This window comes from Diabrotica undecimpunctata, chromosome 3 (genome assembly GCF_040954645.1).
Source record: "Diabrotica undecimpunctata isolate CICGRU chromosome 3, icDiaUnde3, whole genome shotgun sequence".
Lineage (NCBI taxonomy): Eukaryota > Metazoa > Arthropoda > Insecta > Coleoptera > Chrysomelidae > Diabrotica > Diabrotica undecimpunctata.
The window spans coordinates 27026003-27044458 of NC_092805.1; the positions used below are offsets into that span (position 1 = coordinate 27026003).

At 33.6% G+C, this 18456-nt stretch overlaps 1 protein-coding gene across 1 annotated transcript in view; it reads left to right on the forward strand.

Moving 5' to 3' along the window:
- LOC140436603 (farnesyl pyrophosphate synthase-like) overlaps window positions 1-18456 on the forward strand; it is a 35580-nt gene that overhangs the window by 2803 nt on the left and 14321 nt on the right. The window contains exons 2-3 of the mRNA XM_072525553.1: window positions 11093-11390; window positions 15041-15457. Coding sequence (XP_072381654.1) covers window positions 11093-11390; window positions 15041-15457 — 715 coding nt within the window. The remainder of the gene's footprint in view (window positions 1-11092; window positions 11391-15040; window positions 15458-18456) is intronic.

An 18456-nucleotide genomic window follows, 5' to 3' on the forward strand; every position in this document is an offset into this window, starting at 1 on the left:
AGACCCAGATATGCAAATCCCAGATGTGTCTGGGACAACGATCACAGACCACAATAGACATATTTCTTCTTCTTAAGGTGCCTGTCCGTTCCGAATATTGGCGATTATTCTGGCTATGATGACTTGGTTGCTATACGGAATAGCTGTGTTAAGGTCTTTCTATACCATTCTCTCAGGTTAGCAAGTCAGGATATTCTTCTTTGTCCTGGGGCTCTTTTTCCTTCAATTTTACATTGCAAAATGCATTGAAGTAGCTTATATCTGCCTTGATTTCTCATTATATGTCCCAAGTACTGCAGCTTACGGCCCTTCACGAATTTGACCAAATCCGTGGTTGTGTTCATTCTCCGAAGTACTTCTTCATTGGTGGTTTTGTCTGTCCATGGTATCTTTAGGATTCTTCTGCATAACCATAGCTCAAAAGCCTGAAGTTTTTAAAAAGTTTCCGCCTTCAATGTCTACGTTGCTACTCCTTATAGAAACACTGAGTAAATGTAACATTTAAGGAGCCTTATTTTTGTTTCTAGGGTAAAGTTATGGCTCTTGAACACAGAGCCCATAGTCAAGAATGCACTTTTTGCCTTTTCGATGCGACATTTAATCCCTTGGGTATTATCCCACGAGTCGTTGATTATATTTCCCAAGTAGTTGTGCTGTGAGACAGGTTCAATTCTTATTTGGTTCACATACTCCAGTTATGTTTTTCTTGCTGATGATCATTAGCATTTATTGGTTATATCTTTTGTGGATGACTTTTAAAAACAGCTTAAGCAGATTAGGCTTATGGTCCTATAGTCTTCACAAACTTTTGCTTCTGGTTTTTTGGGCAATGGTACGAACTCCGATTTGAGTCACTCCATTGGTATTTTTTCTGCCTTGCTAATTTCAATAAATATTTCAGTTATTATTTTTATTTGTTCTGCATCTAATAGCTTTAGCAGTTCTGCAGGAATTTCATTAAGAGCCGGTGCCTTTCCATCCTTCATTTGTCTTGCGGCTGCCGTTATTTCTTCTAATAGGATTTCAGAACTTGAATTTTCTTCAATGGTGGGTTCTTGTACTGTTCTAAGGTCGTGGAAAAGTTTCTCCAAGTATTATTTTAATTCTTACTTTTTATCTTGTTTGGTTATGGCAAGATTGCCTTCATAATCTGTTATTTTTCCGCTGTTGCATTTTCGTAACTTTCCAGCTATTTCCTTTACCTTATGATGGCCATTAAAGTTATCATATCGACTTTAATACTCCTCTATTTCTTAACAGTGTTCTATTTTTTGTTTCTCTTTGGCTTCTCTCATCTTTCTTCGATGACGATGGTATGTATTTTCTTATATTTTTGGCGATTTTATTTGTTTTTTTTCTCTGATCGATAAGTTCAAGTATTTCATTGGTTATCCACGATTTCCGTTTCTCTGTATCTTGCTTCAGGTGTTCTTTTTTTATTTCTCTCACTGTTTCTTGTATGATGGTCAGACTTATATAGTTCCTGCATTTCTGCATTTTAGCACCTTTGTATTGAGGTTTTCACTCACTTTCAGTGAAACATTGGGATCTTTCAGTTTTCTAACATCATACTTTTTCATCGACTTATTATATCGAATCTGTATCAAAATCAGAAAGCAAGAATAAGAGTCGAAGGAGAACTGACAGAGGAAGTAAGTATACTTAGAGGAATTCGACAAGGGTGCACACTTTCACCACTCTTATTCAACGTCTACAGTGAAGTGATATTTCAAGAAGCTTTATGGGATATTGTGGAAGGTGTTTTGGTCAACGGAAATAGCATTAATAATATTAGAGATACGGACGAAACGGTCATATTTGCAAGTAACATGGAAGATCTACAGTACATAATACAACATGTATACAATGCCTGTGAAAGGTACGGACTGCAAATGAATCTCAAGAAAACGAGATCAATGTTCAAATTCTCAAAAAAACCACAAAAAGTAGATAACCTGATCATCAATAATACAAATATCGAAAGGGTAACAACATATAAATATTTAGGAACGTGGCTAACCGAAGATGGAGATCAAACAAACGAAATCAGATCTAGAATAGAAATGACAAGAAACACGTTCCTAAAATTGAAGAACTTACTTTGCAACCGTAACCTTAATCTAGAGATCCGCACAAGAATGCTACGTTCTTACGTTTTTTCTACTTTACTATACGGCATGGAAACGTGGACAATAAAACAGTCTGAAATCAAAAAATTAAACTCCTTTGAGATGAGGAGAATCCGCAGAATATCGTGGACTAATATAGAGGTATTACAAAGAATGAAGAAAGAATGTGAAGTCATACAAACTGTTAAAATTAGAAAGATTCAATATCTGGATCATATAATGAGGGGCGAGAAGTACGTATTACTTAGGTTAATTATGCAAGGGAAGAGAACCCCAGGACGACGCAAAATATCTTGGCTAAGAAATTTAAAAGAGTAGCTCGGTTGCAGCTCATTAGAATTATTCAGAAGCGCGGCCAATAAAATTAAAATAGCGATGATGATTACCAACCTTCGATAGGAGAAGGAACCTGAAGAAGAAGAAGGTACATGATCAGAATTTATGTCTGTCTCCGGTATGTTTTGACATATGTACAGCTGTTTCCATACCTCTTATTTACTAGCATATAATCAATCCGATTTCTTACAATCCTTCTCACAGAATCCTGTGGAGATTTCCTGGTATGCAATTTGCTTGGGTGTAGGTTAAACCAGGTGTTCATTATTACTAATTGATTTACTTCCGCAAAAATCTCCAATGTATATCCCCGATTGTTACGGTTTCCTTGAATTGACCGATGCATCAATAATTATGAAAGAATTTGGAAGCGATTTTGGATTGGAAATCGAAAGTTCATACGTTAGTAAGTTAAAAATTTGAGTTTCATTACAATCAACAATTGTGACTTAATCCAATTAAAACATAATAATTTAATAGACAAATTATGTTTAGTTTTTCAGTAAGAATAGTAGTCAAAAAATAAAGTAGACGAAGGCATGAAAGTGTTACAAAAAGGGTTGTCTTTATTGCTGGGATAAGTTAGTGGATCAGTGGTAATAGTAAAATTGGTCGATATGACTCCACTCTGCTCAACTTTTTACCAGGCAGTAATTTTTGATTGAAAAGAATTTTAATCGTTAGAATTAGTATAAATGTAAGTAGTAATATAATAAAAAAAAAAACAAAATACTTATGTTTTCTGATAAAATAATAAAATCTCACTATAACGGTAGTCATTTACTTTATCAAACAAATGAAAAAACGCTTAAAAAGTCTTAAAATATAACATAGATAAACAATATTATTTTACAGTTAAATCTTAATTAACTTAAATATAAAATACATGCATAGGTTGAGTGTTCAGAAAATAGAAATAAATTCTGATTTTACGCTCATTTTATTACAAATGGAACAAAAAGAATTTGGAGAACTTTTACAAACTAAACAACCTTACAATAAAACAAAATTTATTTTGGAATAATTTTGTTATTTTTATTATACATTTTTTATTGACTTGGCTTTTATATTGACTCTTAAATTTATTAACATATTTGCTATAAAACGAAAACAATAATTACAAGAGAAGTTTTTCACTAGCTGCAGTCAAGTCAAAAAAGTTACCTGAGCAAAAACTGCGCATGCTCATATCGAGTTCTGTAAAACTCACTTAGACTCTATTTATCATTAGTTTACTACTCGCTAAAATTCATCTTATATGTATATCCACCATTTATAGTGTTGGTATAAAAAACAAATTCAAAAGCGATTAAATAAATACCCCAGTCGTCAGAGACGAAAATGCCACTTAACTTCTAAAAAATACACGAACAAGCTGAATTTGGCCGAGAATATTAATTTTAAGACCCCAAAAAAGAAGCAAAAAAATTTAGCACTTGTACCTATGGCATCGAGTTAGAATCTATGGAAAAGCTATGAGCTTATTAACGTATGTATAAAAAGATAGCCATGATGATCGCCAACATCCAGAACGGATAGGCACTTTAAGAAGAAGAAGATAAAAAACGGCTTCAGTAGGTGTGGCTAACGATCATACTAATATGGCGGTGAGATCAGGGCCGGACTCAATAAAATTAGAACTACTATACACATATATATGACTAGTTAATCAGAAGATTTAATCATAATCTAAAAAAGTGCAATACATGTTTAATAAACAATGATTTATTTATCCTGTAGTAAACACTAAAAACACGACATATTATACAGTCAAATAACGTCAAGTTGTATCTGAAAGATATTATAGTATAAATATTTTAAAGGGTAAAATAAATATACGGTATGAATTAAAAGAAATGCATTCGTTTTACAACTTATATATTTGATAACTACAAATTAACAGACACTTAAAAATTTAGTTCAATTAACAAAGTTAGAAAAGTTATTAAACAAACAAAATTGAATATTGGCCGAATATCACAATGGAAATACTGTCTAGATAAAACTCTACAAAACAATAATACGCCCAGTCCTAACATATGCTTCAGAAACCTGGCCTTTAACAAAAAGCAATGAAAACATGTTAGGATGTTTCGAAAGAAAAATACTAAGGCGCATCTATGGAGCGGTAAATGAAAATGGTGTCTGGAGAAGACGATACAACTTCGAACTCTATAGGATATACCAGGAACCAGATATCGTAAAACACATAAAGATAGGACGTCTGAGGTGGGTAGGCCATGTAATGCGGATGGAGCAAACCGACCCAGCTAGAAAAACGCTCCTTGATAGACCTATTGGTCAAAGAAGAAGAGGAAGACCCAGAACAAGATTCCTAGATAACATCGATGAAGACATGAGAAATATGGAAATACGTGCTTGGCGGAGGAAGACGATGGATAGGGACGACTGGAGAAAAATTCTTGGGGAGGCTAGGACCCACACAGGGTTGTAAAGCCAAAATGAATAAATGAATGAATACTGTCTAGAAATAACAATAATTATGTTGCAGTAGTTAATAAAAAATTTTAAGATATTTAGGATAAAGATATTTGAGTATTCTCAAGAATAGCACGATCTACCTTACTTATAAGATTTTTTATGAGATTTTTTATAAACTGTTAATTTATTCTCCAAAGTACGGGCCACTACTTAAATATTTGTATACTAACCTGTGGAATGGTATTCCTAAAGATTTTTTATTAACATTGCTTTTGCTACTGCAACTACGTTGAGAACAAAAAACCATTATTATGCACTATCACAATATAATATTACATAATAATATAATATTACAGTTTTTATAAAAGTATTATAAAACTAAAAATATTCGGAAAACAACAAACGTAAACAATCTGTCAAAACGATCATAACAATATGGCCGAAGTGAGGTCGTTTTTAGTCACGTGATGCCCTCTCTATATATTCTAACTCGATGACCTACGGGCTTCCCCTAAAACCTTCCTCGTAGGGGAGTAAAAACGCAAAAAATCGATTTACCACAACGCTTGAAGCGACCATCGATTTTGAATGTCAGTTACGTCCGCGAAATCAATGTTCAATAAAATTTGTAACAGCTCAACGGTAAAAATTCAATATCTTTTGATCTAAGTGTCCTATCGACAAAAATCAAGATGAGTTTTATAAGTAAAAAGTTTAGCTTACGTATACAATTTTTGTATTTTGCCGCAAGTAAACTTAGACTATATATATATATAATCAGTTTCAAAACGTCTTGCGTCGTTGTCCGATGCCTAATTTCCACGAATTTCTATCATTCCATTGTTCTTCGGTCAAGTCTCGGGAGCTCATTGCCTTTGTTATTCCCTCCTTCCATGTTCTTTTTGGTCTTCCTCGTTTCTTACGATTTGGTGGTATCCATTTCATGGCGATTTTTGGCAGTCTTGTTTCTGGCATTCTTTGAACATGGCCTTACCATATAAGTTGTTTCCTTTCTATGTCTGTTGCCAGTGATCCATCTACCCCCATCCGATTCCTTATTTCATCGTTTCTAATTCTGTCTGCCCTAGATATTCGAAGTGATCGTCTAAATACATCCATTTCTGTTGCTTCGAGTTTTCTTTTATTGCTTTCTGTTAGTCTCCATGTCTCTGTACCATAGGTTAAGCTAGTTTTTATGAGAGATTCATATATATATTGTATTTTCGTCTTTTACCAATTTCTGAGATCCAAAGAACTCCGTTAAAGCATCCAATTGTTCTACGGGCCTGGGTTATTCGTTTTCTAATTCCCCTATTGTCTGTGCCTGTGGTGTCGAAATCAATTCCTAGGTAGGTATATTCAGTGCAGACTGCAATTTCGGTTGTGTCCATCTGAATGTTGGATAGTTCTGCGCCTATTGGGAGATATTTTGTTTTTTGTGTATTGAGTTCCAAGCCCCACTTTTTGTATTCTTCCTGTAGTTTTCTGGCCATATATGTCAGGTCTTCTTTATCGTTGGCTATAAGGACTTGATCGTCTGCAAACTGTAGGGTATATAGGCAAGTTTCTCCCAGGTCAATGCCCATTCCTCTGCACTTTCTCTTCCACTGATACAGTGCTTTCGCCACGTAGATTTTAAACAACGTGGGGGATATGCAACACCCCTGCCGGAGTCCCTTGTTTACAGGAAATTTTTTTGAAAGTCTATTTCCAATTTTTATTCCCGACGTTGATCCTTCATAAAGCTGTTTAAGGGCGTTAATTACTGTGTGGTTAATGTTTGTTTCCTGCAAAACTTTCCATAGCTTTTTAGCGGGTACAGTATCATAGGCCTTCTAAAGGTCTATAAACATAAGGTGGGTTTCTTGGTTGGTACTTGATCTTTTTTCTATTATTTGTTTCAAAACAAACACATTATCGGTGCAGCTCCTTCCCGCTCTAAAGCCAGATTGTTCCTCTTCTTCTTGTTCCTTATATTCTTGTTTGATAATGTCTCGAAGTATCCTTCCATATAGGCTACTTAAGGTACTGGTTACTGATATATCTCGATAGTTTGAGCAGTCCAGTTTACTTCCCTTCTTATGTATAGACGATATGATGGATACTTTCCACTCATGCGGGACTGGTGCACCATTTAGATATTGGTTTATACACCAGGTTAATCGTTCAAATAGTTTGTTAGTGCCGCATTTGATTAGTTCTGCTGGAATTCCCTGCGGACCTGCAGCTCGACCATTTTTTAGTAGTTGTATAGTTTTTATGACAGTCCCCTCATCGATGTTTATCGTTTCTCCCTGTATGTATATTTCAGTTGGAGACATTTCTCTATATTCCTCTCTGTTTTCTGTTAATAGATTTTCGTAATGTCGGATCCAGTTCTCTGTTTTATTTGATTTAACTTTTGTCAGGAATTTCCACGTCTCTGATTATTTTTTACCTCCCATATATGTGTCTATCTCTTTGCATTTTTTGTCCCACATTTCTCGTTTAGCTGTGTTTACTACTTAGTACCACTAGTACTAAGTAGTACTCTTACATCATTCACTTTTAAGGTAGTGCTTTGTTCGACTATTACATAGTCAATGATCGATTCTAGATTCCTTGTATGTTGTACCCATGTGTATTTGTGAATATCCTTGTGTTTATAGAAGGCGTTCATTATTCTCAGAGTATGACTCTGACACACTTGGATCAGCCTTTCTCCATTGTCATTCAGGTTTATTTCACCGTATGGACCGATCACCTCACTGTTTATTCTTTGACCCACCCGGATTAGACCCACTTAGATTTTATAAAGGTGCTAAATAAATAAACGTGGCACGATTTTTGCCATTTTTTATGATTTTCATGAGATTAATACAATCTATTCCTTTTACTGACTGGCCGCTATAAAGTAGCGATAACTAGTGCCTAGTCTGTAAAACCTATATTATGAAATTTTAGTTTTGAGTTTCGGCAACAAATGTGACGCATTTAAAATAAGCTTAAAAAGCGCTGGATTTAAACATTCACTTAAAAAAACAATCTAAAAGTTTAAAACTTTCTTTTTTTAATAAAACTAGTACGTTTTTCAAATAAACCAAACTTTTGCTATAAACTAAACCTAAAACCGTTTTCTTGGAGGCATTTTCCGTGACGTGGAATCTTTTGAAATGTAATACATTAAATTCTGCGTTTTTTATTCATATTTTAAATGCCTCATAATTATTGCCATAACTTAAAATTAAAATTTTATGTCATAGGTTTTAAAGACCAACCTCTAAAAATGGAAATTTTTCTACGACTGGTCGATGAAAGTGATGAATTTTATTGATCTAACAAAAATTAAAAAAAAAAAATGGCAACAATCGCGCCACGTTTATGTATTCAATAACTTTATAAAAACTGAGTTTAATCGCGACAAAAGAAAAAAAACTGCAAACAAAAGCTGCATTCTTTACCTATAAAATGCATCTTAATTTTTGTTGATTTAACACTTGGATCAAACTGACATTTAAAATCGATGGTCACTTCAAGCGTTGTTTATAAGAGACCGGTTAATTCTACATAAAAAGTGATAATAAACATTTTTATTTAAAATTATCCCAGCTACATTTTTTATTTAAAACATTTTTTTCTACGATGTAAAGATTCTTGGTAAATCGATTTTTTTTTTGTATTTTTACCCCTTTACGAGTGGGGTTTTAGACGGAAGCCCTGGGGTACAAGTGGTAAATTTTTTTGCATCTTTTTTGGGGTCCCAAAATTAATATTCTCGGCAAAATTCATCTTCATAGTTCGTATAATTTTTAGGAATCAACACTCGGACGACTTTAGTAAAATTTTAAATATTTAGAAAGTAGTAGATTGTTTTACTAGGAGTAAAAATTATACTTTTTGAGGCGAGGCTGCACGGTTAACACAATAAGTCGAGGCACAAACGGTTATTTTTACTTTGAATTTCTAATATTTTTATGTTACTATGGTTACTTCTATCGATTGTCACTTTGACAAATAAGAAAAATCACCAATTTTTGTCTTACTCGTTAAGTTTTGTGAACGTTTGTGCTTATTATATTATAAAAGTACGAGTATTGTGTCTTATAACGAAGATCCTACGGCATCTCGTATTCTTCCAGATATTTTGTGTACTGCAAAGACTGTAATCTAAGAATTGTTACCTATTAAGTCCGCTGCGGTTTACGAAGTTTTTGAGCTTTTGACTTTTACACTTATGTGCTTAGATGTAAAAGTGCTTGACTTTTATGTCAAGGCGTAAAAGTAATATTTTTATTGCTTGACAACACGTCACAAAAATGAATACTTATGAGACGTTTGAAAAAAAAAATAACAAAAAATTTAGACGTGACAGAAAAAATCAGTGGACGAAGATAGATTCAAGCACTGATATCTTTATATTTATGATACAATTTGTGGAATAAGGATTTGGTTGCTGACCAGTGATATCAACTGTGGAATAGTTGAAAATAATAAATATTCAGTAATATTTTAACAAAATGTTACTTTGAAAGTTTATAATTTCTTTTTAAAGTTTTAGCAAATAGTTTTTAGTGTTTTAGTAAAATAGAAAAGTGATATGTAAAAACAAAAATATTTTCTTTTCTCTCCTGCAAATCCTTAAATCTCGTACCACGTACCACGAATTGAAGAGTTGAGATTAAATTTTTAAACTTATCTTAATTTAAAAAATAATTTATTTGGACTGCTTATTCTTCTATGAATTTAAAATGAGTGACCTTGTTAGTACAGATACACATGCGACTTATTTTACGACTGTCGCTGCCTCTTGCATCGTAGCTTTAAGCGTCTTTTATCCAAAAAATCTTGTTGTGTTAGGCCTCTACTTGCCATTGGTTTATCGAAATCTCTGCATAGTATCTTACAGGCTGTTAGGCATATTAACACACTTTATAGCTTCAATCACCCTGGACAAAATATCCATCACTCTTACCACCACCTTTCTACATGAAACACTACTCTTACCTTTATATATATTTCGTTTTACATTGGTATACCTGGCAACAAACTCGAACTGCTCGTGTCAACAATAAAAATTCGGTCTTTCTTATCGTTAAATTTCATATATTATAATTGTCAAAATTATTACAATAGATAGTAACTTGCTCTTTATTAAAAGCAGTGATCCTATTTATTCTGATGGGTTCAGGCTTTCTTAGAGAAATTTCTGGATATCTCTTTAGAAAGTTAAAATACCAGTCTTTGTCTGCCATTTGTGTCTAAGCATTAAAATTATGTTTAATATGACTAGCATTCGCAAATAAGAATCCAAGTCTTGACCGAGGGAAAAGATGCAATGCTTCCCAATATGAGGATTTACGATGTCACATTCATCATCAACACATTTCCTACATTTTAGAATAGAAGATTCTGGAATATTAAACCTTTTTTCAGCTTCGCGTATTTTACCACTATTTTTTACGAAATCTAGTTTCGTTCATAGTTTCAGCATGCCAAGACGCCTTTTGGGACCTGGAAAATAATGACTTTTCGAAATAAAACATGTTATATGAACGTTTAGATTTATTTTGTTGAAGAATGTTAATAAGGATCACTTGATTGAAAAATCTGTACTTATTCAATTTCATTGACAGAATTTATGACAGTCACAAAACGTAACAGAATGTCTTTATATACCTTTTCGGCTAATAATACGCAAAGGGCACCATTAGACGACCTTTTACTTCACCACGTAACACATAATTGGATAAAAAAAAATAATCGAGCTAAACCAATACCTAAAATTGTAAATAAATAATGTGTATATGTACTTTCTAAATTATATTTCAATCAAGAAAAAAACTTAATACTTAATTTCTTAAATAAACAAAAAATAAAATACCTCTCGAAAACTATGTAAACGATAACTGCCAATCGGTAAAATATCTCCCGACGTTCGTTTGTGTGGGTTAGATCTGGCAGTTGCTAGTAGATGGCGTGACAATATAGTTTTTGCTATTTTATTAAATAAGAGATTAGAAAGATTGATATGCACAATTACCCGATGCGCACCATTAACCGACTCTCGGATATTACGAAAACAAAATTCATGAATCCTTTCATTTATATTTAGCAGATATTAATATATTAGAAAGCTCTAAATTTTGGGTTTTGCATTATTATAAAAAACGATAATTTACGATCAAATGACGTTTTACATTTTTTAGATCAAATTTCGAAAATCGCCAAAGGCATCTAGACCTTTCCTTTGAAGAAAATGCTCTCCTCTCAGTCTACCCAGATATTCATGAAGAAATCTTAAAAGAACAACTGATATACCACAAGAAGTATCCAGATTTAAAACAGAGATTTTCAAAATTACTAGACTATAATCTGAAACTAGACTCCAAATATTTGGCTAGAGCGATATTTTTTGTACACGCTTACAGGATTTTAGAAAAATCATCGTTGCTTAATGAGGCGAATTTAAGAAAAGCTTGTGTATTAGGATGGTGCCATAAATTAGTAAGTTTTTTTAGTTGTTTTAAATATTACCAAATTTATCAGATATTACTATCATAACCAATCTTCTTTATCAGAATGTCTTATTTAATTTCTGATCCATCGTAAATAGATAAAAACTCTTAATAGTGTGCAACTCAAAGTTCTTGTTTTTTTTTTACCAAACGTGGATTAATTTAAAGAAAAACAAAACAATTTCCTTTCAAGAGAACAGTTTTAAAAGTACATATAAACCATAAGGGTATGATGGTAAACGTTTTATAAGTTCTCGCTGGTTCTTGAAAAAGATTTGTTACTGAAGCAGGTTTATTATTTTGCTTAAAATCTAAAGTAGCTGTTATAAATATGTGAAAAGGGGCCCTAAACTATTATAACAAACGTGTAACAAAAGTCCACGATTTGGTAGAATTGGCAGAAGGTGAAGACTGAAGGTACGCGAGATAGCTGAGACAGTAGGTATCGCAAAAGATCGAGTACGTCATATCCTGCGTGAAATTTTGGCCATGGGAAAGTTTAATCCTGAAACCCCTTCAGAGCAGTGTTTAATGCTATTCATGCGTAATGCGATAGAGTTTCTACGTGGTTTCGTAACCGTTGACAAAACTAAAACCTATTGGAATCCACCAGGGACCAAGAAACAATCGAATCCTATCGGCGGGAAAGGCGATGTCTACCATTTTATGAGATTGGGATTACGCTAAATTATTGCGCCGATTCAATGCCGAATTTCACAAAAAATTACCCCATTTAGCGAAGAAAAAATGCCAGCTCACATCTCCGCCATCGCCATGGCGAAATTGGTCGAATAGGGCTACGAACTGTTGCCCCATCCATCATATTTCCTAGATTTAACCGCGTTTGACTTCTTTTTGTTTCCACGCTTGAAAAATGCACTCGCCGGTCAGAAATTTTAGTTATCGGACCGCCCTAGTATACGATGTTTAAATAAATATTTAAAATAAATTGCGCTTTTATACAGTTTAAAAATTTTCTATTTTTCAATTTATTTTACATTGGTATGATATTGAATCTATCAAGCCAGTTGACAGTAGTTAAAACGAAGTTAATTAATTAATTTTGAAAACCATAGATAATACTAAATACACCGAATGATAAAGATGATGAAACCTTGAGGTATATTTCTATTCAGTTTTTTAGATCATAACCCATATACAGGGTGAGTCATAACTATTGGGACATAGACTAAGGACAGGTTATTTGGACCAAAATATGGCTATTGGGCCAAATATGCCTTAATAAAATGTTGCTGAGAAAAAAGATACAGGGTGTTAAAGTTAATTTTTTTTTCGTTTTTTGCCAATAGTTTCCCTGTATATTTATAAATTGCTATCAAAATTGGCACAGAGGCATAATCTTAGACAAGAAATAGTATTTTATTTACAATTCCACTATCAAATACCAAACTAATAAACAAAGTTGCAACTAACATAAGGTTTCCGTTTTGATGATAAATTAAAACTAAACACACTTTAACTTAAAAGAACTCACACAAATTCAAACTAAATGTTTTACATGGTCTCCTCCGATTTCTATGCCTTTTCTAATTATTTTTATAAAGGATTTTCGGACGTTAAAAAAAAATATTATTCTGTCCCCTTATAAGATTAGCTGCATTTTGAATGTATCTCCAAAGTTCGTCTCGTGTATTAATTTCATTGGCATAAACGAAGGACTTCATATGTCCCCAAAAATAAAAATCTAGCGGGTTGAACTCAGGACTTCTTGGTGGCCATTGAAAATCACTGCCTCTGCCAATCCATCGTTAAGGAAATACGTCATTAAGATGATTCCTAATAGCTAATGAAAAATGAGGTGGCGCTCCATCCTGCATAAACCACATTTTTCTTCTTACATCCAGTGACAGATCATCTAAAATATCACTAAGAGTATTTTCCAAAAAGAATAAATAAGAATCTCGATTTAAATTCGGAGGAAGAACAGAAGGCCCTAGTAGTTGGTCGCCTATAATGCCACACCAAATATTCAATTTAAACTCATGCTGAAAATGTCTAGCTTTAATAGCATGCGGGTTTTCTTCTTCCCAATAATGACTATTTCGCCAATTCAAAACCACTCGTCTGGTAAAATTTGCTTCGTCGGTGAACATAATATTCTTAATAAAGTGTCTGTCATTGCGATGTTTATTCAGAATACGTTGGCAAAACTGTAACCGTCGTGGAAGATCTGTTGGAAGTAAATTTTAAACAGGAGTGAAGTGATAAGAATGGAGGTTCTCTTTTTTAGAATTCTAACAATAGACGACTGACTTACTCCTGTTGCTACTGATAGATGTCGTGAACTTATTTCAGGATTTTCATCTACTCGAACCAAAAGTTCATCTTCTTGATTAGGTGTGATTTGTTTCGGTCGACCACCCCGATTTTTAGTGTGAAATGACCCAGTTTCACCTAAACTACGATATAATCTTGCAAAAGTTTTGTGATTTGGTTGCCTTCTGTTTGCGTATAACATTCTATACCTTCTGGCTGCCGAGCAACCGCAAAAATTTTCTTGTGCGTATACGCAAATCATATCTCGCATTTCTTCATTAGTAAAATGATTGTGAAGAGGCATTTCAATAAAAAAAAGTAATGATTACTTTTAAAAAATGCAACATTACACTACACTGTCACATCAAAAATAATTTACTCTGAACAAATGACATTTACCAACAACAATTATCTGACAGTCCAAAGCATACTGTTCATAAATAAAATAATATTTGAAATCCTTTTTTAAGACTCTAAGCAGTTCGACTGCGTTTTTATCGAAAACGGTTGAAATAATCATGTTTAAACAAGATTTCCAATTTTACGTAAAAATGATGTTTACGTCATATTTTCTAATAAAAATTACTAAAAAGTTTCATCAGAAAAAGTTTAGGCTCAATTTGATCACTAGGAATGATCCACGTGGCGCCCTCTATGACAAAACGTAAAATTGTAAATAAAATACTATTTCTTGTCTAAGATTATGTCTCTGTGTTAATTTTGATAGCAATTTATAAATATACAGGGAGACTATTAGCAAAAAACGAAAAACAAAAATTAACTTTAACACTCTGTATCTTTTTTCCCAGCAACATTTTCTTAAGGCATATTTAGCCCAATAGCCATATTTTGGTCCAAATAACCTGTCCTTAGTTTATGTCCCAATAGTTATGACTCACCCTGTATGTATTTGCTTAAATGCAATGAAATATTTTTATTTTTGATTACTGCGCTTTAAATATTTATTTGCTGTAGATGTTATTGGAAATCTGTAGGTTTCCAAAAATTAGAAAATTCAGGTTCATAAAGGTATAAACTGGATGAGAGTGGCGCAAGATAGACGGGGTTAAATCACAAGGAGACGGCCTATGTTCAGCCGCGGATTTGAAGCTGGTTGAGGCTGGATGATTGGATAAATTTCTGTAAGAAGTTTATCTAAGTGTTGCTACGCCACTGATAGCAAACAATTTCTAATTTCAGAAGGTCCATTTCATAAATGCCAAAAAAAGCGCTGGTATAGTATAGTATAATATTTAGTATTTTATTTAAATTTGGACAGTTGTTTCACGTTCAATAAACTTATATGAAAAATATATTGTTTATATAAATATATATATTTCATTCTTATATTTTTATCTTCAGATTGATTCATCCATTGTAGTAGATGACGACATTGCCGATGCTTCCGATACTAGGTATAATAAACCAACATGGTACACTCTTCCAGATGTAGGTGTTAACAAAGCAATTCTTGATGCAGCATTTCTAGAATCCGGTGCTAATTTTCTCATAATCAACCACTTATCGTCCCATCCGCAATGTTTTAACATCCAAAAAACGATATTGAAAACATACTCAACTACAAATGTGGCTCAGGTGTTAGAAATCGGACAACACAAGTTGGAGGAACTGGAAAAGTATCAAGATTTTGTGAAATTTTATTTCTTTACCCTACCTTTGATTTCTTCTGCTCTTTATTTAGCGAACATTGATGACAAAGATGCTCATGCATCTGCTGAAGAAATGTGCATAGAGATAGCACGGTTTCAGAAAATTGAGGTAAGTGCTAAGTTACTATAATATAACAACAATTACTGTTTTGTATTCATATTATACTTACCTTTTGTTTTAATACATAAAGAAAACCCGATACTATCAAGAAACTAGTGACCACAACAACTATCAGGAAAAAATTAAGTCCTAGATAGAAGAAGACAAGGCTCATGCAATAGATATGTTTTCGTCAATAACAAGTACTGAGAAAATGTCCTTTATTATTACAAAAGGGTTTTTTTTAAGAAATATTTGAGTCCAAACGCATTAAATAAGATATAGTTGAAGTCGAGCCCAGTTCTTTCATTAAATCTTGCCCAAGTACTTTCGCTTTCAGAGTATTAAGTCAAAATACACTCGCGATCATAAAATCCGGGTCATCTTGAAAATTTCAAGTTTCTTAAATATTTTTGCCTCTGGTGCAGTAATAACCTTTTTTTTTTGGTAATGTATTTTTTATTTGTCATCAATGTTTTGAAAGAAAAAAAAATGGTTTTTTATTGTTTTTATTGAAAAAAAAAACAGAAAACAAATCAAATTGTTGATAAAACAGACATACGAAAAAAAAAAATGGAAAATACAGAACGTGGTAAAAAATCAGTGAAATTTCAATGACGAATATCGTGTATTGCATCCCCTTGCTCTAATAACCTCTTGCAGACGACGGGGCATACTCTCAATTTTTCTCCGGATTACATGTTGTGGTATGTTATTCCACTCTCTCACTAACAGATCCTTAAGCTCCTGTGCGTTGTTAGGAGGAGGTATATAAGTTTGAATACGTTTTTTCAAATCGTCCCAGAGATGTCCGATGGGATTTAGGTCCGGAGACCTAGCTGGCCAGGGTACCCTCGTAATTTCAACTTCCTCCAAGTATTACATACTGATCCTGGCAACGTGCGTTCGCACGTTGTCCTGCATAAAAACGGCGTTTTCTCCAAGCCCTGCCATGTTGGGCATAACATGTTCTTCCGGAATCTCCGTAATGTACCTTCGTGCAGTTAGGGACCCATTTTCGATGAAGGGTAAGTCTGTGTGAAAGTCGGAAGATATACCTCCCCAAGCCATGACCGAGCCTCCACCAAATGGCATTCTTGGAGCAATGCAAGCTTGTGAAAATCGTTCACCGGTTCTCCTCCAAACTCTTACACGCCCATCGGATCCAGTTAGGCAGAAACGGGATTCATCTTGGAATAACACTTTGCTACAATCGTTAATTCCACAATGCGCGTATTGTCGAGCAAAAGCTAGTCGTGCAACTCGAGGCACCCGGCGAAGTGGCGGTCCTCTAGCCATTACCCGAGAAGATAGTCAAGAAAAACGAAGTCTTCTTCTGACTGTTGCAACACTAAAATTGCGATTTCGTACTTCCTCTAGACGATTTTGATGCATAACCGCAGTTGAGGTCCGGTTTCGTAAAGCCGGAAACGGTGATCTAGTGCCTTGGTCGTTCTTCTTCGTCCAGAGCCAGGTCGCCTGGTTAGTCAAAGGCATTTTTGTCAAAAAATAAACACTAATAATGGCACTAATAAACAATAAGGGTGGCAATAATAAACGTTTGTCCGTTGCATTTGAACAGAAAGTCGAAGTACAAACGAGACATTTAAAACAAGCGGAGTTACAGGTAGCGTTCATTTTGGGAAAAGTGCACTGTACCCCGAAATCGGCACTATTGGAATTCTTTGTTACAAAGGAAACCGCAACAATTCTCAGAAACATGCATTAGTTTGTATTTGTGTTATTATTATTTACGATAAGGCTCGTTAAAAATGAAATATCGGTGATTTTCAAGTTGACCCGGATTTTATAATCGCGAGTATATAAATGAAATAAGTCAAAAAAAGTTTTTCAAGTGAAAGAAAAGTAGCAAACTTTGATAAAAGCTCAAAGTTGATAATTGAGAAAAAATATTTTTAAAAATATTGTTCTATACTTACTTGCTTACTTACTTACTTTTAGCCAAAAAATTGGGTATGCAACCCATTTATAAATATCATAAACATTTAAATTCACTTATACAAATACCAAACACTATACAACAGTTTAAATAATTATTTAGCTTACAATTATTTAATTATGGACAGTTACCATTAAAATAAACTGCACATTCCAAAACTCTATGGCAAAATGTGACATTGACTACAGTTATAACCGACCAGTAATATAGGAGAAGACAATAGATGAAATTATCGTAAAGTTATGTTAATTACTATATATATGTAGAATAAATAATCAAGATCTCACTCTTAAACTTGTCGACAATAACTGAGGTATTAGTTTGGGAGCAAATACAGTGTGACTGCACGAACTAGACTAGACAATCTACTAGAGACTCGTTGGTTGCATACACTAAAAAGGGACTTTAAAGCACTACCAATACTACTTGGTAGATGTCACTTTTAGATACTTTTACATTTTACTGTCAGTAAATGTGGTATTTTTGATCTGCATGTTAAGTATTGTTTCTGAAAGATTATAATTTAGGTGGAAATTAGAAACCTCTTTTTTCTGGTGACGTTTGACTGAAGCCCTTGTTCAGAGAAGTACTTTTGTACTATGTCTATGTCGCAATGATTTTTTCGTTCTTAAAATGATCTACTTGTTGCAAGTACTAAGTCATCGGTACAGTCAAACTTTTGCAATGGGGTTCATATATCATCTCCGTGATATACAGGCTAAAGGGCAGAAGGTTTGGTACAGATTTCTGAGAAAAGTCATTCTTCAGTTTTCTTGGTGATCTGACGTCGGTTCTTTTATCAATTGGATCATTCGGTCATTCAGTATATTGAGAATTATTTGAGCGGTGAGTTTACAGAGAATTATTTGGAGGAGATTACATATTACATCTTTGCTTCAAACTTTTACTTAGGTCATTGCTAAGTGTATGAATGCGGTTGAAGTTTTAAATTTTCTCTGAAAATATTACTCCAGTCGTAAGAGATTTTACCTCTAAAAATCATACAAACTAAATTTTCTTACGAATGTTAATTTTGAGGCCCAAAAAA